The sequence below is a fragment of the Bos javanicus genome, chromosome 12 (genome assembly GCF_032452875.1).
Source record: "Bos javanicus breed banteng chromosome 12, ARS-OSU_banteng_1.0, whole genome shotgun sequence".
Classification (NCBI taxonomy): domain Eukaryota; kingdom Metazoa; phylum Chordata; class Mammalia; order Artiodactyla; family Bovidae; genus Bos; species Bos javanicus.
Genome location: NC_083879.1, coordinates 68,259,830 through 68,284,750, shown reverse-complemented (window position 1 = coordinate 68,284,750; position 24,921 = coordinate 68,259,830). Strand labels below are relative to the sequence as shown.

Here is a 24,921-nt window from a genome sequence, read left to right as displayed (position 1 = left end):
TGGGCAAGCCTATCTCATAAGAGCAGTTGAATGTCAAGGAAGAATTTAAACAAAGGCATATATCCTTTACACAGGAAACAGTCAATGTTTAAAAACAGCAGTGGAAAAAGACCCCATCCATTAAAGGTTTAGAGACATCCTCAAGGAAAGACACATACATGTATTAGTGGTTTATCTTTCTCATAAGCCCAATGCAATACACAGCATTGAATTACAAAGATAATGGATAACAGAAAGAATTCTCCACCAGAGTCTACACTTTGTATTCATTAGTCCTCCCTAATCCAGTTGTACAGGTGTCAGCTAAAGGCTCTTCTTTTACTATTAAGGAATTTGCCACATTGACAAGGGTGATAAAGAAGAAGAAATGCCAGGTGCTGGTGTTTTGAGCAGCAACTTGTCTCCACTTGCAGTCACCATGAAGACTCACCTTGTGACTTCACAGAGGATTATAACTTCTGGAGAGACTGCTGCATGAGTATTTATCATCCTTAGAACTGATCAGAAATGCCAAGTGGTCATGGTTACAAGACACCTGTTTTCATGCATTCCCTGATAAAAGCTTCCCTGCTGAATTGCTGATAAATATTGACATTATGTTTCAAACCACACGGAATGGCTTGAAATCCTGGCTCCTCTCACACAAAGAATTAAGCTTTGACATTTAGCTGATTTAGCAAGACCACTGTACGTGAGAACTTTTACATGAATTTTAAAGAAAAAACAAACAAACAAACACTGGATTTAAAAACAGAGAAAACGGGAAAGGCCAATTAGAAAGACAGTAGAATTTCAATTACCTTGGACACCCGATTTGCAACTTCTCTGCCCACGGTCAGCCCTTGGACAAATGTCCGCGCAGCAATGAAGGCGCGGGTGATCTGAATTTTCAGCTTCCGGGGAACATCTCCAAACGGCTTCAGCTGGTCTGTGTATTTGCTCACGCACTCCAGGTAGTCCTCGCTGAAATGATACTGGGGGTTGATCAGCTGAAACATCCGTTCCAGGAGCCGAGCCCAGAAGTCATTGAGCATTTCCTCCAGATTCACATTGCCCCCCGTGTAGTATCTCTTAAGCTCTGTAAAGAGGTCCTGGAACACTTCCGAATTCTGCATGTACAGCATTCCATAGGTCCGGACAAACATATCATTTAGTGACTTTTCTGCATTCTCCAGGAGCTCTCGGAAAAACTCTGCAAAGTAAAACAAGAAAGCAGTCATAAATTAGAAATATGTAGGAAGTCCAAAACATCCACTTACCTCAAAAACAACTGCTTCTAATGGTTGTTTTCAAGGAAAAAAGAAAAATGTCTCCTGTGATTAAGGTACCAATCAACTGATGAAAATATTTTAAGTGAGATTTGACTTGTATCTAAGATCTTCTCTCAAAGAAAACAGAAAAGCATATGATTTCTGTTGGAAAGAACATCCATTACATTAGGAATTTACCACTGAATACTCTTCTAAAGAAGTTCAATTATTTTTCCATTTGTTGTAAATTTTAGAAAACTCTATTAACTTGAATCAGAACATGTGGCTAAGTATTTTCATTAATATAATAAATGCATAACTGATAAAAACATTTGCTCCAGTCTATTTAAAAATCTGTTCTAGCCACTCATTCAATTAATTTGCTTTTATATGGAAAAGTTCATAAATGGGATATTCAAAGTAATGAAATATTTGGACCCTTTGGAGTTGTTATATATAGCAATCAATTATCAGTGTTTAGAGGCTCATAGTATAATTAAATTCACTTAATACCAAAGCTATAATAAACAGAATTTAGGCTGCCATAATGAATCAGAAAGTTATGGAGTACCATGTATTATTATGATAAACTATCACTATATAGAACTTGAACAACATACAGGTATTTGGGCTTTCTGGTTAAGAGGTTCTAAATGAAAAAGAATCTACCAAGACATGACCACTTTCATCCTGAAACAGCACTTGAATATTTCTGGGAATAGTTACAGTATGTAAGAAATGGGATGGAAAAAACAATGTCCCTGTTAGACTCATTGGCCCTCATATTGGTCTCCTTCATATATATGGAATCTAGAAAAAAATGGTACTGATAAACTTATATGCAGGGCAGGAATAGAGACACAGGCATAGAGAATGGGGACATGGAAAGGGGCAGGAACAGGAAGGGGAGATGAACTGGTAGCATAGGACTGACATATACACACTACCATGTGTAAAATAGACAGCTAATGGGAAGCTGCTGTACAGCACAGGGAACTCAGCTCCGTGCTCTGTGATAACTTGGAGGGGGCGAGGTGGGTGGGGAAGCTGGAGGGAGGCTCAAGAGGGAGGGGATATATGTGTGCATGTGGCTGATTCACACTGTAGTACAGCAGAAAATAACACAACATTGTAAAGCAATTATACTCCACGCCCCCCCACCCCCCTCAAAAAAAAGAATACAGAGGAAATACAGAGTTCATGTGTGTACAAAGTTTATCCATTTGCACCAGAGCAAGCTCAAGCGTTATCCCATTTGGAGAATGTAATTGGGGGTGGGAAAAAGGCTAAGGAAAGATTATGCTTCTGAGTCTGTGAACCCAATTCCCAACAACAAAGAAATTCCACTTTACCGCCCATTGTTCTCTCTTATTCCCAGAAGCTATGGCCCCCTCAGCCAATGCAGGGAACAATCATGTCCTCTATACCTCAAGGAACTCCAACAGGAATGAATACAACAAAAATCTCTTTTTTTTTTTTTATCCAGAGGTTTGGGGAGACTTTTTCCTGAGATGCAGAAGGAAAAATCAATGACTCTCTCCATGGCGTCCATGGGAGCTACACCTAATTTCTTCTTTATCAGAAGAAGCACTTGACTTAGCTACATTGAACTATTGTCTTGATACAATTGTGTCTATAATGGTGATTATTTTGTATTTGTTTTCAAATATAACTGATATGCTTAAATTTAAAATGGACACTGTTCAATGTTTATCCTCTTATTATGAAAGAATACACTTTTTCTTCTTAAATACAGAAATTCTATTGCTACAATCTCAGCAAAAATTGAGGAATTATCTGAAATTCATGGCTTGTCACCCTTAAGGCACCAAATAGTTCTTATTTTAATTTTTATCAAATGCTAAAATCAGGCTACATAGTATTAAACCTCTCTAACCTTCAAGGATTCATAAAGGAAAATCAGATGGGGAAAAAATTTTCAAAACTGTCAAAGGATTCATTGGTCAGAATATTTATATATGTGCTATGCATGCATATCTGCTAAGTTGCTTCAGTCATGTCTGACTGTGCTACCCTACAGACTGTAGACTGCCAGGCTCCTCCTTCCATAGGATTCTCCAGGGAATAAAACTGGAGTGCGTTGCTATGCTTTTCTCCAGGGGATCTTCCCAACCCAGGGATCGACCTTGGGTCTGTTTTACTGCAGGCGGATTCTTTACCATCTGAGCCACTAGGAAAGCCCTATTTATATATGCTATTTGCCTATGTTATTTATGATTTTATGAAATCAGAAACAGTTTAAAAGTTTTTCAGAAATTTACTAGTCACTTAGATTGTCTTAAAAATGGAAACTATATTAAATTATTAATATTAATACCAAAGTATTACCATAATAAAACCTCTCAGTCTTGAAACCAAAGATGAAAATAGCTTGGCCTTATTCATATAGGAGCAGGTAAAAGGTGTTACAGATTGTGAAAGAAACTATGAAAGAATGGAAAAATCACTGAATTGAAAAATACTAATATAATGAGATTGGAAAGTGGATTCTCATCACGAGCTCAGGATGGTCTATTCATTTATCTTCTTTTTGAGGTCAATTATTTTGTTGGACTCAGAAATTAAAGCTTAATTTATTGAATACAGAGTACTGCCTTCAGCAATGAATTGTCAGTAATCAATAATGTGGTCTGGATTTGCAAGAGCTAAACAAAAGAGGGAGTTGTTTTCTTCTGGTTCTTGTTGCTCTCCAAAGACTTGAGGTATAAATGCTTTACTGTAGGGATTAAATTTTTTTTTATTTAAAATTAATTTTTTAAAAATTGGAGGATAATTGCTTTTCAATGTTGTGTTGGTTTCTGCCTGTATTTCTTTTATTGAAAGTAACATTCCTAGTGTTTCCTCTCCTGACATGGGGAAAATATTAGTCTCTGACCACTTTGCAGCAAAATGGGTAAAATCAGATTACCCACTCACTGTGTTTTGTGGTTTATTTCTTTATGCCTAAATTAGTAGTCATAATTTTATGAATATAGAAACTCAGTTATCATATTTCCATAAATATGGTTCAAGAAACATTTTTTCAGATGCCAGGATTAAATTTGTGTCTAAGGGTGTGTCATTGACTCAGAAGTTTGCTCTTAGTTTTACCAGTCCTCAAAAGTCAAGTTATTATTCCTTGTTCAAAATCATTATATGGTTTAGTGATCTCACAGTCAAAGTTAATATTTGGTACTAAAGGATGCTAATACATCAGGCAATTATGACAAATGTTGCTACCTTAAAGTACATTGATCTTAGATCTTATGAAAGATGGGGATCCGAGGTACTGAGGCAAAACTAATGTCCTCCAAAAGATAAGTATACTCATTTCGTTTTTAGCATGCCCATAGACTTAAACTTCCACCTTTTGAAGGGTGACTCTGAACAAAGTATTTTATGCTTGAATGAAAACTCTCTCAGCAAACCAACAAGATGGGGATTAGGAAGGGAGACAGTTACCAGACCCATTTTGCTGAGAAAGTATTATGCCCAAAAACCATAGAGAACTGAAGAACCACATAAAGAAAGAGACACGACTCAATTTAATCCTTTGCTTATTAGGTTAAGGGCAAAGCTCTCATTGGATACAGGCTTCAGTCAACAAAAAATTCTTATCTGCAAGAAAGAGTATGGCAAATAAAAATGCTTTTATTTATTTATTTTTCTTCCCCAATCACAAAATATACATCAAAGGTGATTGCTTAGGGCTCAGTTACGCTTCACAGAAGCACAAAAGAACTTTTTCCAGCCAGCTGTAGCCTCTGGGAGGATTTTATTCATCTAGAGGGGAGATGTGGATGTGAACATCTGTTTGCTGCGGGGCAGACTGCCCCAACTGGGAGAGCAATCTTGTGGATAAAAACCACCACTGTTTCAAAAGCAAAAAAGAGAGTCTATGCACACCGCCGACGGTTTGGAGAGGCCTCTAAAGGGGCAAAAATCAACTCCCAGGAGCCAAAAGGCTCCCTAAGGATATCTGTGAAAGGCTTCCATTTATTGCCTCCAAATGAATGGATCAAAACGTCAGGTGCACACAGGACTAAGGAGAAGTACAAGCAAGAGGAGAAAGAGGCAGATTGAAGGTTCTCAAGGAATTTGCAGTCTGCCCCCAAAAGCAAACGCTAGGCCCGTTTACGCTGGAAGTGCTGACTAGTTTACATTACCGTAGCAGGACTAGGCATGGCGACCGGATCAAGCACTGTTCAGCATTAACCTAGAAACTGTAGTGTTTTCCTATTCTCTTCTCATGCTCTCCAAAACACTCCTCACTGCCAGCTCATTTAAAATTAATGCTTCAGGTTGGTGGTATAAATTCATGTCATCATAGAACCCAGCGAGTGAAAGCTCTTGTCACGAGTTGGTGGAGACTGTATCTACGCATGATCACAGCATCTACCCCACCAGGGGGAGCAGGTCTATTCACTTTGCTTCCCTAAATCCACATATTTGTGTTGAGTTTATTTCTCTCCTAATCTCTTCTTTCTGCCCTCCCCTTCACAAAAGCATGCTCTATAGGTTCAATCAGCTCACAACCCAAGCTTTGGCTAAGATAAACTCCAAGTGGCTGGCATGGAGGGTAAATGATTCAGAAAGCTGATCTCAGACAAGGGCTATGATTCAGACACAGGAAAGCTATGGTCCTGCCCTCTACCCAGGCCCTTTTCAAGGTGAAGTGAATAGAAGAGTCCTTCACTCTGCACACACCTGTCAGCTTTCCAGCGTATCTTCTCCTTTCAAAGTCTCCTTGCTTACATCATCAACTGATGTGAGCACCAGGGAAATGCTGAGTTAAGAGGAGCATTAAAGGAGGAGGAATCCCAGTGCCATTTACTCTCGTCTCCCACAGACTTTGAGGGCTAAACGCATGGTCCCTAAATAACCTATCTCTCCCCACTCCCTGCAGGATGAGACTATAAGAAGGTGGATGCTGCTCAGGGAGTCCTTGTTGCATGAAATGTCACCCTCGGCAGACTGTAGCTATGTGGAATGCATGACTCAGTGCTAATCCTCTACATCAGAGGTCTCTGCCTCAAAATTACTGACATTTTGAGCTGGACAATCTTTTTTTCAATTAAAAAAATTCAAAAATTTATTTAATCAAATTTATATATTTATTTTTGCTGCACTGTGTGGCTTGTGGGATCTTAGTTCCCTGACCAGGGATTGAACCTGGGCCCCCACAATGAAAATGCAGTGTCCTAACCACTGAACCATCAGGGAATTCCCTGAGCTGGACCATCTTCCTTGAGTGTCTGCCCTGCGCACTATAAGACAATAGGTAGCACGCCTGGCTTCTGCCTATTAGATGCTATTGGCCCATCCTCCCTCCAGCAGTGATGACAAAATTGTCTGCAGACATAACTGTCCCCAGCACATGCTCAGTCTCTCCAGTGAGCTCTACTCTTCTGCTAAAAAATCCAAATCCCAGAAGCCTAGAGACAGGCCATCGAAACCTTCCAAGAAAAGACCAGCACTTTTCTATACCTCATCAGTCTGGCAATTTATTTACAAGAAAAGTTCCAGGAGCTGTGTGTGCTTTGAATGAAAGGAGCTGAAATGCACATCATATTCACAGGTAAGCTTGTTAGTGACCAAAACTACCATCTCCATGTATGAGGCCTGCCACAGGACAGGCCTTAAAAAGTGGTGACTAGGGAGTGAATAAATAGACGGTGAACATGAGCACCCAGTGAAATACATCCTGACTCCATCTGGATGGGGCTCCTTTTAGGAAGTGATAACATTGCGGCCCCGCCTTAGAGGGAAAGAAATCCTACAACTGCATCTTAGAGCAGACAAAACTGATATGCTCTCTTGTCATCCTCCAAACACATGTTCAGTTCAGTTTAGTTGCTCAGTCGTGTCTGACTCTATGTGACCCCATGGACTGCAGCACACCAGGCCTCCCTGTCCATCACCAACTCTCAGAGTTTACTCAAACTCATGTCCATTGAGTCGGTGATGCCATGCAACTACCTCATCCTCTATCGTCCCCTTCTTCTTCCACCTTCAAACTTTTCCAGCATCAGCGTCTTTTCAAATGAGTCAGTTCTTTGTATCAAGTGGCCAAAGTATTGGAGTTTCAGCTTCAGCATCAGTCCTTGCAATGAATATTTAGGACTGAGTTCCTTTAGGATGGAAAAGTTGGATCTCCTTACTGTCCAAGGGACGCTCAAGAGTCTTTTTCAACACCACAGTTCAAAAGCATCAATTCTTCAGCTCTCAGTTTTCTGTATAGTCCATCTCCAGAGTTCAGACAAAATGTGGCCCACTGGAGCAGGGAATGGCAAACCACTTCAGTATTCTTGCCTTGAGAACCCCATGAACAGTATGAAAAGGCAAAAAAGATAGGACACTGAAAGATGAACTCGACAGGTCAGGAGGTGCCCAATATGCTACTGGAGATCAGTGGAGAAATAACTCCAGAAAGACTGAATAGACGGCGCCAATGCAAAAACAACACCCAGTTGTGGATGTGACTGGTGACAGAAGTAAAGCCCGATGCTGTGAAGAGCAATATTGCATAGGAACCTGGAATATTAGGTCCATGAATCAAGGCAAATTGGAAGTGGCCAAATAGGAGATGGTAAGAGTGCACATCGACATTTTAGGAGTAGTGAATTAAATGGCCTGGAATGGGTGAATTTAACTCAGATGACCATTATGTCTACTAATGTGGGCAAGAACCCCTTAGAAGAAATGGAGTAGCCATCATAGTCAACAAAAGAGTCTGAAATGCAGTACTTGGATGCAATCTCAAAAATGAAAGAATGATCTCTGTTTGTTTCCAAGGCAAACCATTCAGTATCACAGTAATCCAAGTCTATGCCCCAACCATTAATGCTGAAGAGGCTGAAGTTGAACGGCTCCACGAAGACCTACAAGACCCCAAAAAGAGGTCCTTTTCATTACAGAACAAACACCCAAAAAAGAGATCCTTTTCATTATAAGGGACTGGAATGCAAAAGTAGGAAGTCAAGAAATACCTAGAGTAACAGGCAAATTTGGCCTTGGAGTACAGAATGATGCAGGGCAAAGGCTAATAGAGTTTTGCCAAGAGAATGTACTAGTCATAGCAAACACCCTCTTCCAACAACACAAGAGAAGACTCTACACATGGACATCACCAGATGGTCAAACTCATGTATTTATACCTATCTAAACATGCAAGGGCTTTCCTGCTGGCTTAGACAGTAAAGAATCTGCCTGTGATGTAGGAGATCTAGGTTTGATCCTTGGGTGGGGAAGATCCCCCTGGAGAAGGGAATGGCCACACACTCCTGTCTTCTTGCCTGAAGAATTCTATGGACAGAGGAGCCTAGCAGGCTACAGTCCACGGGGTTGCAAAGAGTTGGACATGACTGAGTGACTAATATTTCTACTTTTCAAACAGTCATATCCTCCCATGCTCCAAGTTCATGTGTATCTACAAGCAAAATAAAGCTTGGTGATTATCAAGACAGCGCTGCCAGACTTTCATTTCCTCTCTGGAGGCTCTGTTTGTCCAGGTCTATGCTTTGCCTGGTTTCACTGCTATCTCTCCTGCTCCTGGTTCTACTGAACTCTGCCCGCACAGCCCATGATCTCACCAAGCTGCCTTTCACATTCACTCCCCTACTTCACTGAAGCAAAGCCTATCATGAGTTAACACTGAAACCACTCTGTCTCCCATAGTACAGCGAAGCCTTCTTCCATCCGGTGATCGAATAAACTCAGTTTGGAACTTTGTTGTTGTTTTCAATAAGCAATAAGATACCATGTTTTATTTCTTCATTATTCACATGAAAGAACTATGTAAGGGAAGGAGGACAACTAATTTGAATAGATATCTGATTATATTATCTTGGTAGTTTTTTTTAAACATCAGTTGAATTTTTGTGTAAGAAACAAACCCTCAGTAGGCAGTTTTTAAAATTATGGGGTTTAAATTAAATACAATTATTTTAAAATAACAACTTATTCAGTAAGGGAGAAATCAGAATCTGGAGTTATTGTGAGATAAAGCTGCTTGTCAGCAAAAATTAGTTTGGGATTTGCTATGTCTTTATCTCTTAATTCATACTTTCTCTTGCTCTGTGTGTACATGTGTATGTTTTCAGATAATGTTTATTATATTATAATAAGCATTATGATTTACTCAATCAATTCATGCCAGGAATTAATAAATGCCTATATAATTTCAACCACCACCACATAAAATTTCAAAGGGAGCTAATAGTAGTAATTTATAAATTTCCTGTTTGAGGGATTATTATACCCAAGTAAGCACCCCCACCCCCAATACATCTGATTTAAAATGCAGTCAACATGGCAACAGAATATTTTAATTATTTCCATTTGTACCTGATACATTTTTGGAGGAAAGTTGAAATACGTAAATGAAAATGACAATTTAATTAGAAACAATGAATGATGGTAATTTCAACAGAACTAGAGATAGGACCTAGGAAGTTGCCTGATGTTTAACACAGAAGGCATTTTACACCATGTCGAACACCGTGTTATGAGCTTTTCATACTATTTTGCAGATAAGGAAATTGAGGCCCAGAAATGTTAAGCAAGTTTCCCTAGACCACTGAACTGGCATATAACCCAGAGTCCCAAACCAGTGCTGACAAACGTGAGTTGTAAGAAACAACTGGATACCAGGGAAGCTTTGCTGTTTACGCTGTATGTGTGCTGTGCTCAGTTGCTAAGTTGTGTCCAACTCTAAGTCGCTAAAACCCTATGGACAGTAGCCTGCCAGGCTCCTCTGTTCATGAGAGTTTCTAGGAAAGAATACTGGTGTAGACTGTCATTTCCTCTTCCAGGGGATCTTCCTGACCCAGGGAATGAACTCATGTCTCTTGCATCTCCTTCATTAACAGGCAGATTCTTTATCACTGAGCCACATCAAACAAACAAAATATAAACCAACAATGACTAAGAAATATGCAACAGAGATCTCATGTAGTTCAAATGGCCCAAATATTTAATATTCAGCCCTTTACAGAAAAAATTTTGCCAATCCCTGGCATAAAGGGTCAAAATCCTAAGTGAAATGTTTGAAGATAAATTAATCAAACAAAACGTATTATGCCTTTGAATTCTTGCAAGTAGGAAGACAATTTAATTATTAGTCTGTTATCTCTAAGTAGTATAATAAAAGTTCCTTCCCTCCATTATTTTATCTTAAGAAATTCACTCTGACAACTCTGCAGCCCATTCATCTCTTTATATTCCCCTGCAAGGTAAGTACAATCCAAAAGTAAATTCTTAAATCACTTAAATGATTTAGAGGATTTCGGTGATTTTAGTTATTTTAAAGTAGACACCACTAAATTTTTCTAAGAGTGGTTTAATGAGTCCTTGGAGATTTTCATAAGGAGAATATCTTACCATAAACCTGGAATTTAAAGTAGACAGTATAAAATGAAAAACGAAAGGAAAAATAACCACGAGGTTAAGGTAAAAATATATATTTTAAAACTCTCTGTTCATGATAATTAATGAAAAGAGAAATTTAAACTATCTTATAACATCTTACAAGGCTCTACAATACAATGCAATGCTCATAATACATCTACAAAAATTATTTTAAAAAATAATAAATAGCATCAGTTGCTAAAAATATTATAATGTATAACTCAAAAGTTCCTCACTATGTCAATCCAAAGGCTATTGTCATTATATTCCTCCCATCATGTGTTGGAAACTCTTGTAGATTATATATAAATAAGTAGAAACAAGAATTATGAGGAAATACTCCTAATCAATAAATCGAAAACAAACAGACCAAAAAACCAAAGATACAGTAAATGTATCTTTAAACACATTATTCAGCTAAATTGGACATCACCATTCTATATTCTTCCAAGGTATCTAATCCAATTGACTAGACTTTTTCATGAAGAAATTTTAAATAAAAAGTCCACAGTTTATAATCAAATGTGTTTGTTTAAAAAAGAAAAATCAACATCCAAAAATCCTGTACTTCTCTACTATTAAGGTAAAGTCAGTGGAAGAAGCCCAATGCCAGGAGATTTTTCAGAATCAAATGTGTATTCAGCTTCAAATAGAAAAGTTACCTGGAAGCAGCAATCTGTAACTGGCTGATGGAGAGAGATTTGAAGCAACAAAGCAGATTATAGAAATCGTTGATTTGAATTCACATTTCACAAGGTTAAACTTTATCTAGACTTAGGGATACTTTACACATTAGCTTGATAAATGATTTATTTCTTGGTAAGTTATTTTTCCCAAAGATCTCTTTTAAAATAAGAAAGACTGATTAGGCCACTTATGATCATAAGGTGGTACAGATAAACCATTAATTCTGGGAGTCATGCATTTAAGTTTATAATCTGCTGACGGTTGCTCCCAAAAACAAACAACTGTTTTGAGCCTGCAGACTGTGTATGTATCTCACCCTAAGCAATGCATGTGAAATTGAAAGCTGGGATACTTTCTGAATTCACCTTCATCATCACACACCTCCTTAGAGTCGGCCTACAGTGTTCTTTAGGTTTTCTCCATGATCCTGCATTCATTTTTTTCCCCCACAGATGCCATTAACCAGAGCATCCATTTAATGCATTAGGAACCTAAACTACAGATCTTGAAATCATTTCCAACTTTTTGTCTTCCTCAACTGAAAAAAGGAATGAAGCTTCTGTATAATGCTCTGTTCAGAAATCCAGTTCTCTGTCCAGTTCTCCTTACTTCTTCGCCCAAATACTTGTGCCAGAGAGTGGAAAAAAGTCTCTCCAGTACCAAATCACCGAGAGTGAATTCTGGGAAGTGGGGACAAAGCCAGTTTGCAGAAGAAAAGTCAATAATAAGGACCTAGGGTTATGATGCTGAGAGATTGTGTAGGTTTTTAGAAATGGTAAACTGCAAGGAGATCCAACCAGTCCATCCTAAAGGTGATCAGTCCTAGGTGTTCATTGGAAGGACTGATGTTAAAGCTGAAACTCCAATACTTTGGCCACCTCGTGCAAAGATTTGACTCATTGGAAAAGACCTTGATGCTGGGAGGGATTGGGCGCAGGAGGAGAAGGGGACGACAGAGGATGAGATGCCTGGATGGCATCACCGACTCGATGCACGTGAGTTTGGGTAAACTCCGGGAGTTGGTGATGGACAGGGAAGCCTGGCGTGCTGCGATTCATGGGTTCGCAAGGAGTCGGACACGAATGAGCAACTGAACTGAACTGAACTGAACTGAAGGAAGAGGTGTCAAGTGAAATTGCCTTCATCCTCCCTTTCCCACAGAATACAAGGCTTCTCACTCTTCACTGCCCAATAAACTCATTTAAAAAATCTTGACACCAGGCTGAAATCTAGACTAAATCAGGATTCCTGGGAGTGAGATCCAGGTATTGGCATATTTTCAAGCTAAGCAAGTGGTCCTAAAGTACAGCCAAGACTGAAAATCACTTCAGTTCTTTTGTGTTCTGTAATACTTTCACTTTAGGTCAATGCATGATTGGTGGTGAAATGAGCAGAGAAAGGAGGGGAAATGATGGAGGGGCAAGCCATATGATATATCATGAAATACCCTGCTTTCTCCTCCCTTTCACTTACTTTCCCCTCTCTCTCTTTTCACAACAGAAAATTAGCATTCTGGTCTTGGGAAGGCAGCCTAGCATCAGTCAAAGTGTCAAGAGTATGAGAAGGGCACTGCCAATGTTCCTAGTGGGGAAGGGGATAAAGGGGAACTAGTCTTTTCCTTTGTCCTCCATCTCTTCTTCCTGTTATGCCACTTAACACAAACACTCCCCTGGTCACCCTCTGTCTTCACTGCTTCCAGGACAAATGACTTTCCCAGTGGTGAGGGAAAGAGGGGCATTGTATGGATGAGGGAGGACTAAAGTCTAATAATGTCTGAATTAATTCATGCCAGAAGAACAGGAATGATTACAATAGTCTAATCAGGGCATCATTTCAGCACATAACACAGATAACAGAAGTCTATAGGCTCCATAGATTCTATGACAAGTGAAACCTATAAATTTTGAACATAATTTTTAACATAATTACAAATATAAAATTAGGCATAGGACCTTGAAAAGGGTCTATTCAAGTGAAGGGTCTTGAAACATAAGCTTTACCTGCCTCACAGGAAATCTGCATTCAGTATAAGCCATGGGGCAGAAACTGATAAGACAGCAAATGATATGAAAGTATGTACCAAGTACAACTCCAATTTTTAAAGATATAAATACACACGTTGAGAAAAAAATAAAAATGCAAATGCAAAAACAGCTTATTATGGATAGAATGTTATAGTTTATTTGTGTTTTCTTCTCTGTACATTGTTAATTTTCTAAAATTTGCACTATGACCATAAATTGCCTTTATATTTGGAAGAAAGCAATAGATATTATTTTAGCATGAAATATGCTCTTAAACACAAAAAATACTGCTTGATGACAGAGGGGAAATACCTAAATGCATAGGGAAGGCCAAAAATAAGCAAGAAATTTAACTCAAAATTACAGAGTAGATCAACAAAGTAGAGAGTTTTGAGTCTTTTGACTTTAAATCTAGTGGATTCATGCTGATTGGTAAAAATAACATATAAAAAATAAACAAAAAGTACAATAATGCTCTGAGTAAGGTTAGGCAGCTATCCATTAAGAAGAAAAAGTCTACATTTTTGGTTTGTGAATAAATGCTCTGAAAAAATACAGATAATTTTTATTTATTTCTAGACTGAGAAATAATTTATCTAATTGATATAATCAGCATTCAACAAAATTCCATTGTTCATTATTACAGATATCAGCTCAAACTAAACTAAAGAAAAAATAACATCAGTTTCAGAATCCAGTTATTATGAATTGAAAGTCATTGTTTTCTCCGCAGAGGTTTTTGCTGGGCATTAGTAGTGTAATTAAAAGACGCTTACTCCTTGGAAGAAAAGTTATGATCAACCTAGATAGCATATTCAGCTCCGTCTAGTCAAGACTATGGTTTTTCCTGTGGTCATGTATGGATGTGAGAGTTGGACTGTGAAGAAAGCTGAGAGCTGAAGAATTGATGCTTTTGAACTGTGGTGTTGGAGAAGACTCTTGAGAGTCCCTTGGACTGCAAGGAGATCCAACCAGTCCATTCTGAAGGAGACCAGCCCTGGGATTTCTTTGGAAGGAATGATGCTAAAGCTGACACTCCAGTACTTTGGCCACCTCATGCAAAGAGTTGACTCATTGGAAAAGACTCTGATGCTGGGAGGGATTGGGGGCAGGAGGAGAAGGGACGACAAAGGATGAGATGGCTGGATGGCATCACCGACTCAATGGATGTGAGTTTGAGTGAACTCCGGGAGTTGGTGATGGACAGGGAGGCCTGGAGTGCTGCAATTCATGGGTTTGCAAAGAGTCGGACACGACTGAGCAACTAAACTGAACTGAGTAGTGTAGTGAAGTCGCTCAGTCGTGTCCGACTCTTTGTGACCCCGTGGACTGTAGCCTACCATGCTCCTCCATCCATGGGATTTTCCAGGCAAGAGTACTGCAGTGGGTTGCTATTTCCTTCTCCAGAGGATCTTCCTGACCCAGGGATCGAACCCAGGTCTCCCACATTGTAAGCAGGACGCTTTACTGTCTGAGCCAGTGGGCACTGGATGAGCATTAGTGCCGGGTGACAAATTGTGTAACTCTAGTAATGTTTCTATAAACATTTGCCAACAAAATCCTGAAGAAAGTCAAGGCAACTTCCAACCACCTCTGTTGCTCACCCACATTCTTGAGCTTGTTGGATAAGACTAAGAGGTGGCACAGATTCCCCAGGTCATACCTTAGGATAATTTCATTCCTTAAAATTATCAAAGGGAAATGAACATCAACACCACTGGGCCACATAGATGTTTAACTCAAATGTAACTGTATTCTTTTGATGGAAGCATAAACAGTGGATATCCTGGTATAGGTATATAATAAGACTTACAGTATTCATGTTTAAGATATAAATACAAATGAACTAACTTTGATCTAAATTTACCTAAGACTCATTACATTTACTTTGCCAGTCATTTACCAGATTCTTCTCAAAGGAAAAAAAAATGCATTAATCCTATGTTATATGATGGCTATTTTATTTTTATAACATCCATCATTTGGAATGCAATGAATAAAACCAATTATTATTAAACATTTCATAAAATATCAATTACTAAGTGCCATATCTTTTATGAAATTTTACAATGCTGAATGTATCCTATTTTTCATAATGTCAAAATTAAAATAATCCCTAAAGCACATGCTTATTTTGATCCATTGGTATGTTTTAAGTTTACAAATAATTCTTGGATGATCTCTATCCCAACTTCTAAATTATATAAAAATTATAAATTATTATTAAATTACATATAAGTTAGGAAGTCTTAAAAAGAATATATTCAGTTAACTTTAAAAGACACAGATTCATCCTTTTAGACTTAATTGGATATTTGATAATATTTGTTGGCTTTTAGCCATATGTTATACAGTGATACAGCATCACTCTTATTTTATTCTGATGTGTGTCAGGAAGACCTCCCAAAAGCAATTAGCAATAGTTTTAAGAAAGTATCTATGTATTATAAATTGTTAATCTCTACAACAGGTAGTCTTAAAACAGCCCTGATTTAGGGTAACTTGTTTAAGAGGCTTACAAAGCTTTCTCAATATAGCAATCCTTCGTTTTCTATTTTGTTTTGTATTAAATACACTGAGCTAGGAAAATATGGCTTATTGTGAATGACTTGCTCTGTGGCCATTTCCCCCCCTCTTTTTGAACTGCTGATGGTAATGAATCTCCTTCTTCCAGCTCCAACTGCTGGATTCAGTTATCATCAAGAGCAGACATCAACCAGCACTCTTATCTTGCTCTGATGGATAGACTACTAACCTTTCACAAGATTAGAGACACAAGGTGCTCTGGAGATAATAAAATTCAAATAGGTTTATTTCAAAGGGCAACCCAATCTCACTTTTGTTCATGGGTCACTTGGCAGATCATTTGCCAATGCAGTTTTTGTGTTTTTCCAAGTCAGGTTCTGGTTCATTGTGCCAAAGATGTCAAATTAGGTGGGCTGCAGAAGCCATTTCCAAAGTAAGAACAGGAAACCTTGAGAAATAACATTATTTTAGTACATGTGATGAAACTCTATTGGCCATAATTCTAATTTTACTTTAATTGTACCTAGTGTACTAATAAAGTAAATCAAGCCTAACCATGTTGACAATACCAATAACTTAGTATCTCTGCCAAAATTTTATTTTAAATATCATAGTAAAAACTTTTTTTCCCAGAGATATTTTAAATGAGTCATAATTAATTAGCCTTACTGTGTTTTACTAATAAATAAGGCTTTTGAAATGAAACAGTTATAATCAATTGTATATTTAAAATAAAATATTTTGCTGGGCTGCTTTTTTCTTTCAATAAATGGTCTTGGGAAAATTGAATGTGTGTGTGTTCAGTCACTCAGTCATGTCTAACTCTTTGTGACCCCATGAACTCTACAGCCCATCAGTCTCCTCTGTCTATGGCATTCTCCAGGCAAGAATACTGGAGCAGGTTGCCATGTATAACTTCAGGGGATTTCCCAATTCAGGGATCAAACCCACATTTTTTGAGTCTTCAGCACTGGCAGGCCAATTGACCACTATCTCACACAATATATAAAAATTAACTCAAAATGGATTAAATACTTGAATTTAAGACCTGAAACCCTAAGATTTCTAGAAGCTCTAAGCAGTAGCTCTTTTACAACAATTTTATCAGTGAATATTAGGTTGGCCAAAAAGTTCACTTGGATTTTTTCCATAAGATGGTATGGAAAAATCTGAATGAATTTTTTGACCAATCTTATTCCATATATATATATAATATGCCTCCCCAGGCAAGAGAAGTAAAAAGAAAAATAAATGGAACTACATCAAACAAAAAGGTTCTGTGCAGCAAAGGAAACCATCTACAAAACAAAACAACAACCTACTAAATGAATTAAGATATTTGTATCTCATCTATCTAATAAGGGGTTAATATTCAAAATATATAAACTCAGACAGCTCAACAACCAAAGAACCAGATAACTCAATTGGAAAATGAGCGGAGGAGCTGAATAGACATTATGGTTTACTTTTGAGAGAACGGCCAAAAAATGGATCTGGTGGCAAAAATACACAGTAAATTATTATTGAGAACGGCCAAAAAATGGATCTCTTGGCAAAAATACACAGTAAATGTTAGTTGCTGCGTGATATCTTTATGAAGGGGAGCAAAATTTGCCATCTCAAAATATGTCTCAAGCATGAGGATTAATTTAGATTATTTTTAAGGTCCAAAAGACTCAGAAGAGCCTTTGACTCCTCCTTAACTGATTATAATAATTTAAAGACAGGGTCTGTTTCCAGAATAGAGCTATCATCAGAGATATCTGCAAAGAATGTGAGCCAGGTATGGTTGGGAAACACCGAGACATCAGAGTCCACTTTCTGGCCCTTTGTCTCTGCAAGGTCTGGCAAACATTTATCTACCAAACATTTGCTTTTCTATCTTCATGCTAATTGACTGCTTTCCCTTTGAAGTCCCAGATCCCTTACCCCTATCCTCCTTTGTCTTTAGATGAGGATATATTTAAGGTGAGGGCTTCGGTCATTTTGATGACTTACTCAGTTGTCCTGGGTCTCTCCCACCCAGGACATATTAATTACATATTACTATATGTCATTAATAGCAAACTTTTGTATGACTTCATCCTGATAAGATGTCTCATGCCAATCTTACTCTTAGACCAGTCATAAGAACCAGAAAGAGTAGAAGAAAACTCCTTCCTGGCACTTGATAAGAAAGATAATTTTATGTAAAATTAAATATATTCCTGTAAAAATTATATATCTCCTATTCTCTCTTGAGGTGAACAACATCCTCCTTGTATAATTATGTATGTACAGCTTTATTGTCATCTCTCTCTGTTGATGGTCTTTCAGCAATTGACGCTTAGGAGTAACACCTCTTCACTGAATGTATAAGTAGACTTTGAAAGAAGTGGAGGTGTTAGCTGCTCAGTTGTGTCTGACTCTTTGTGAATGTGGGGACTGTAGCCTGCCAGGCTCCTCTGTCCATGGGATTCCCCAGGCAACAATACTGGAGTGGGTTCCCATTCTCTTCTCCTAAAGATCTAACCCTAACCACCCACATTGCAGGCAGATCATCTGAGCCACCAGGAAAGACCATCAGTAGACTTAACCTTCTGAATAATCGAAAGGCATTGTTGATGTATGTTGACCCTGGCTCAGACATGAGTAGAGTCTTTCCCTGGCAACAAGAAATATGGTTTGGGCCAGAGATTCAGTATAAAAGACAGAGTAAGTAGTTGATACTATTGTAAACAACAACTTTGTTTTCACAGTTTGCATTTATGGAATTTAGTGTTTTTATTTCCTTCAGCATGCATTTTAGTATTAATCAGTTAGCAGTTCCTTCCCAATTAGATAGTGATTCTAATTTGTTAAAACTCATTTTGGATTCCCAATCTTTTTTCCAAAGATTCTGTCAAAGAAGCTCCAACAAACCTGAGTTTGTTTCAAGTTTCTGAGCATATTTTATGTCCTCTCATGAAGCTGTTTATTTGAAGCAAAATAAAACAAACAAATAAAATCAATAATAGATCCACAATTAAATCTGTGTAAACTACTAAATAATCAGAAACTTGTCCTGATACTTTTATTGAACAGCCCAAGAACATTTTTCCAACCAGTTCAATACCCACCTGATTATTATTCCATTCAAGTGATTTTTTGCAAGCTTGTCAATGACCATTCCATGTGAAATAGCACTGATAACTATGCAAAGGTCAAACTGGGCTGTAACCAGTAAGTCTTCCAGTCTACAGGATCAGTCACTTTGTCAAAGAGGGAAATTAGTTTTGTTTGGCATGGCTTGTTTTTGAAGAGTCCATGTTATCTGCCACTTTGTTACACTCTGGGTGCTTGCAAATTGATTGCAGAATAAATTGCTCCTGACTCTTTCTAGGAATGGACCTTAACCCTACAGGTAATTAATTCCCAGATATTTACTTCATTTTCATTTCTTACAATCATCTGCTGTGATTGTCCTGTCCCTAGCTCTCTGAATCTGTGCCAGTCTGCCATAAATCTGCAAATTCACTTAAATGAATACAAGGTAATTTGATGTTGCATTTGATTTGGCACTAAACGCTACACAGTTGTTGACTTCAAAGTCAAATACATAAATCTTCACTGCTTAGGAAAAGAGGAGGCATTTCTTCTCAGTTGGTTTGACTATGACCATGCAGTCAAGTTCAGATTTAGACAAACAGATACAGCATTAAACAAATTGGTAATAAAACCTTTTTTCTTATTATAAGTATATAAATAGGAAACTACACATATGCATCTTAATAAGACAAATAAAAACTTAAAGCAACCTGTAGCTTTTGTTATATAACCTGCTATGGTATTTTTTCAGATGCAGGCATCAGATGTTATCCCCAAGAGCAAAATTTACTTCTACAATACTCAATATCGCACACTTGACTTTGGGCTTTGGAAGTTAATTCTGAACTTCTTTGATTTCAAGAGGTTGAGTCAGATCCATCACATTTCTGTAATTGCCTTTTTGTGAGCGTGTGGTTTAATTATAGGTCATCCTCTGAAAGGTAGCACAATAACAATTTATCAACTTGTTTTAGCTCTCCCCTGAGGAAATGTCATCTCTTATTATCTGAATTTCAAAGCCAGTCAGAGTGTCAACGAACCTCCCCAAAGCAGTCACATTCAAATAAAAACAATCTTAAAACCAGGATGGAAACCATTCTAAGTCAGTTTCAAGTTAACATAGGCTTGAAGCTCTAATATTTCATCTGAGTCTGTGTGGAAATCCAGGACAACTGAGAACTCAAGGGTGAGGTTCTACATTTAATTTACAAAAGTAATGGATAATTTAGGAAGTTGGGGTTAACATATACATACTACTATATTTAAAACAGGGGCTCCCAGGTGGTGCTAGTGGTAAAAAAAACCCACCTGCCAAAGCAGTTTAAATGTAAGACATGCAGCTTCGATCCCTGGATTGGGAAGATTCCCTGGAGGAGGGCTGCAACCAACAGTATTCTTGTCTGGAGAATCCAATGGACAAAGGGGCCTGGTGGGCTGCAGTCCATAGGGTCGCCCAGAGTCAGACGTGACTGAAGCGACTTCGCACAACTTATCATGCCTATAGAAAACAGATAACCAGCAAGGGCCTACTGTATAATACAGGGAACTAGTATATTTCTGCTGCTGCTGTTGCTGCTAAATCACTTCAATTGTATCCGACTCTTTGCAACCTTATGGACTCTTTGCAACTATAGTCCACCAGGATCCTCTCTCCATGGGATTCTCCAGGCAAGAACACTGGAGTAGGTTGTTGTGCCTTCCTCCAGGGGATCTTCGCTACCCAGGGATCGAACCTGCGTCTCATGTCTCTTATGCATTGGCAGGCAGGTTCTTTACCACTAGCACCACCTGGGAAGTCCTATATGTATACACACACACACACATACATGTATATAACAGAAGCCACTGTGCAGCATACCTACCTGAAACTAACATGGCATTGTAAATCAACTATACTTCAAAGAATGTTTAAAGTGATGGAAAGGTGGATAGATGAAAATACAGTGAAACTCAACTCACTCAACACAGTATTCAGGAGTTTAGTCCCAAGAGGTTTCTACAAAAAAGTTCTTTTCCTTTTTAAGTCAAAAACAGTCTTGTCCTGAGAGTGCCTGCTGAGCTTAAAGAAGGATTCAAACTTGGGTTGTGTCTGATGGAAACACTGTTGGTCACTAGCCAGAGTGATAAGCTTGCAGACAGAGGAAGTACTATCTTCAAGATCAGTTTTGTGGAGAGGTATCTGGGGAAAACAAGGAATTTGGAGGCCAGCTGTGTCTACACTGAGTCTGGCCCCAAGGAATGTATCAGAGGTAGAGGAAGAGATAAGGGACACTAGTATAAGTTGAGCAGCTCTTTTCTCCACAGAGACGTAGTAAAACCTGGAACTTCCCTGAGACCCAAGTGCAAAGTGGGCTTCAAGGGTAGGGAGAAGGGTGTTATCACTGCCCACTCATCACATCATGGCCCCCTTGCAGTAACAACTAAGGGAACAAAGCTCCAGTTCTTACCCAGAGAGTGTGCAGCACTGTGAATACCAAGACCCAGAAGTCAAAAGCTAGACACATTAATGCCAAGATATTTTTAACTGTACCCCCAAACTGCTGGAAGCCAAAGACATTCACATTTTATACCATGCCCCTAAAGTCAAACTTCCTTGGTGGCTCAGAGGTTAAAGCGTCTGCCTGAAATGAGGGATACCTGGGTTCCATCCCTGGATCGGGAAGATCCCCTGGAGAAGGAAATGGCAACCCACTCCATTATTCTTGCCTGGAGAATCCCATGCATGGAGGAGCCTGGTGGGCTACAGTCCATGGGGTCGCAAAGAGTCGGACACGACTGAGCGCCTTCACTCACTCACTCATTCCTAAAGTCAAAAGGTTTTAAATAAGAGCTGTTAATTATGTAAATCGATTTTAAAGGAAGTTCTATTTGAAATGAAGACAATCAACTACTGTTTATGTCTTATAAACTTATCCTCTGATTCCTGAAATTGAAAATGATTCTAAGAACTATCGTTTTTTTTTTTGTTTTGTTTTGTTTTTGTTTTTTTGCAGCACAAGGAACTGTAACCATCTGACTCAAGTGAGACTCTGTCCTATTTAGTTGTGAGGTGTGGGAAGGATTGGGTGGGCATATTTGTAGCACAGTCAGAAGAGTGAGGATTGCTTAGAGTTGTAGGACCTATCTTGTGTGTTAGTCACTTAGTCGTGTCTGACTCTTTGTGACCCCATGGACTGTAGTCTGCCAGCCTCCTACGTTCGTGGAATTCTCCAGGCAAGAATACTGAAGTGGTTTGCCATTTCTTCCTCCAGTGCAATCCATCTTTTCCTTTTAAAATGGATACATTTCTACTTTCTCCTGTCTTCACACACTCCCCTATTCTCTTGCACTCACCGCCTCTATCCTACCCATCCATAAATCCCTTTGTTAATGCTTTCAGGACATGTACAGAATTCAGCCACTCTTCATTAGCTCTGCAGCCCACACTGTGACTTAGGGTCCCCTCATTTCTCACCTGTTGCAGTCACCAAGTCCTGTCTGACTGACTGCGATCTTATGGACTGCAGCATTCCAGGCTTCCCTATCCCTCACCTGCATGTCTCACCTGCCTCACAGCAAATATCTCCTAACCGAGTCCTTGCTTCTACTTTTGGCTTCCGATAGTGATGCTCCTACTTACTGATGATTTCCCCAGTCTTGCCCCAAACAGGAAGCTTAGAAAGAAAGGATCTGGCCTGTTTGGTTACATTCATTGCAAGCTCAAGCCCCACGAAGAGTGTCTGCTCCAATACATAGTAGGTGCTCATCTGATATATATCAAATGAATTCATGCAATTTCATCGTTTCTGCAACAAAACCTCCTCACCAGAGAAGTTCTGTGTAATCACATGTGTTTCATTATAAATACTCGTAAGTTCAAAGCCTGGATTGTGGGAGACACTTACAGTTATTGATAGGGATTAAGACTTTAATTATTACATGAAAGATGTTGGTTCATGTTGTAGAGAATTTAGTTATTGAACACATTGTTTGAGAGAGAGTTGTTTGGGATAGAAGACCCTTGTTGAAACCACATCAAACAGAGGAGTTATTGTTTGCATAGCTTAAACATCAGGCAAAGTCTTGGAATTTACATAACCTTTTTTCGCCTCTTTGTTTCTGTGTCTCTATTAACATTCACTAAGAGCCTCCTTTTTGTTTTCTCTCAGTGACTGGTATAGATACAAAACAACACAACAGTGATTTTTATGAAAAGCACATTTTGCATATTGTTACAGATTAGGATGAAAATGTTCTAAATTTTTGTTTCTTCTTTGGAACATACAGACAGAGCTTTAAATTGTATATTACTTTCTCATTCAATGCAGAGGTTTTATAAGCAAGTAAATGTTTCACCCCTGTTGTATTATACAGACATGAGGGGACTCAGGAAAGTGAAGCTTGGTGGGAATATAAATTGGTGCAGCCACCATAAAGAATAATGTAAAGGTTCCTTAAAAGATTAAACGTAGAGTTATATGATCCAGCCATATGTGTATATATATGTGTGTGTGTGTCTGTGTGTGTATAATGGAATATAACTCAACCATAAAAAAGTATGAGCTAATGCCATTTGCGGCAACATGGAAGGACCTAGAGTTTATCATTTTAAATGAAGTAATTTAGGAAGAGAAAGACAAAGATCATATGACATCACTTATATGTGGAATTGAAAGGAAAAAAGATACAAATTAACTTATTTACAAAACAGAAAGACTTACAGACATAGGAAACAAATTTAAGGTTACCAAAGGGGAAATATGGGAGAAGGATAAGTCAGGAGTTTGAGATTAACATATATATGCTACTATATATACAATACAACAAGGACCTACTATATAGCACAAGAAACGATATTTAATGTCTTTCAATAACTTATAACACAAAAAACCCAAACAAGAACACACATATATCTGTGTATACATACGTGTATGTGCGTATACACATACACGCAACATGGTAAATCAACTTCACTTCAATTTAAAAAAAAAGTGAAGCTTGTCTTAGTGGCGCATTTAATTTCATAACAACCTTGCTGTTGGAGTCACCCATATCCTCTGCATTAAGTTAGACTTATAATTAAAAGCAGAATTGTATTTCCTTAAGCTGTTACCTTTAAGGAGATTGGTCAATATTCCATCTCATGGAATGATCAATATTCCAACTCATTGGAAAAGACCTTGATGTTGGGAAAGATCAAAAGCAAAAGAAGAAGAGGATAACAGAGGATGAAATGGTTAGATAGCATCACTGACTCAATGGACATGAGTTTGAGCAAACTCTGGGAGATAGTGGAGGACAGGGAAGCCTGGCATGCTGCAGTCCATGGGGTCGCAAAGAATCAAACATGACCTAGCCACTGAATAACAAAAACAACAGTATTCCAGGAACTGCTTTGAATGAGCACAACTGATTGAAGAGAGCAGAGGACTGAATTAGAAGGGTGATCCTTTTGGGTTTCCAGCATGGTTCACCTGTATGGCTTTAGGTGAGTCATTGGATCATCTGTAAATCTCTATATACCAATTGAGTCTCCTGTTAACTGAGTCTACCACATACCAGGGTCACATGATCATGACCTTCAGAGTATTCCTGTCAGGAATTCCTGGGTTTTTTTTGAGGGGAAGTTGGACAAAAGAATACAAAAGCTACTGCGTTATGTTATACTAATGATTCTCAAAATGTGGTCTCAGGACCTGAAAAGTGAAAGTGAAAGTCACTTAGTCCTGTCTGACTCTTTGGGACCCCATGGACTATAAGTCCATGGAAGTCTCTAGGCCAGAATACTGGAGTGGGTAGCCTTTTTCTTCTCCAGGGGATCTTCCCAACCCGGGGATCGAACCCAGGTCTCCTGCATTGCAGGCGGATTCTTTACCAACTGAGCTATCAGGGAAGCTCTCAGACCTGCAAACATGCTAAAATATGAATTCTTGGTTCCATTCCAATCTTACTGAATAGTAACAATGGGGTGGAGCTTGTGA

The 24,921-nt window shown here is 38.5% G+C and overlaps 1 protein-coding gene and 1 non-coding gene across 3 annotated transcripts in view; both read right to left on the bottom strand.

Annotated features, from left to right (window-relative positions):
- The window catches only part of GPC6 (glypican 6), a 1,234,631-nt gene that overhangs the window by 621,852 nt on the left and 587,858 nt on the right, over window positions 1–24,921 (bottom strand). For both annotated transcript variants that reach the window (XM_061435212.1, XM_061435213.1), the window contains exon 3: window positions 801–1,192. In XM_061435212.1, the coding sequence (XP_061291196.1) occupies window positions 801–1,192 (392 nt within the window). The remainder of the gene's footprint in view (window positions 1–800; window positions 1,193–24,921) is intronic.
- On the bottom strand, window positions 6,402–6,473 carry TRNAE-UUC (transfer RNA glutamic acid (anticodon UUC)). The gene has a single exon. It is a non-coding gene; the product is annotated as a tRNA-Glu (tRNA).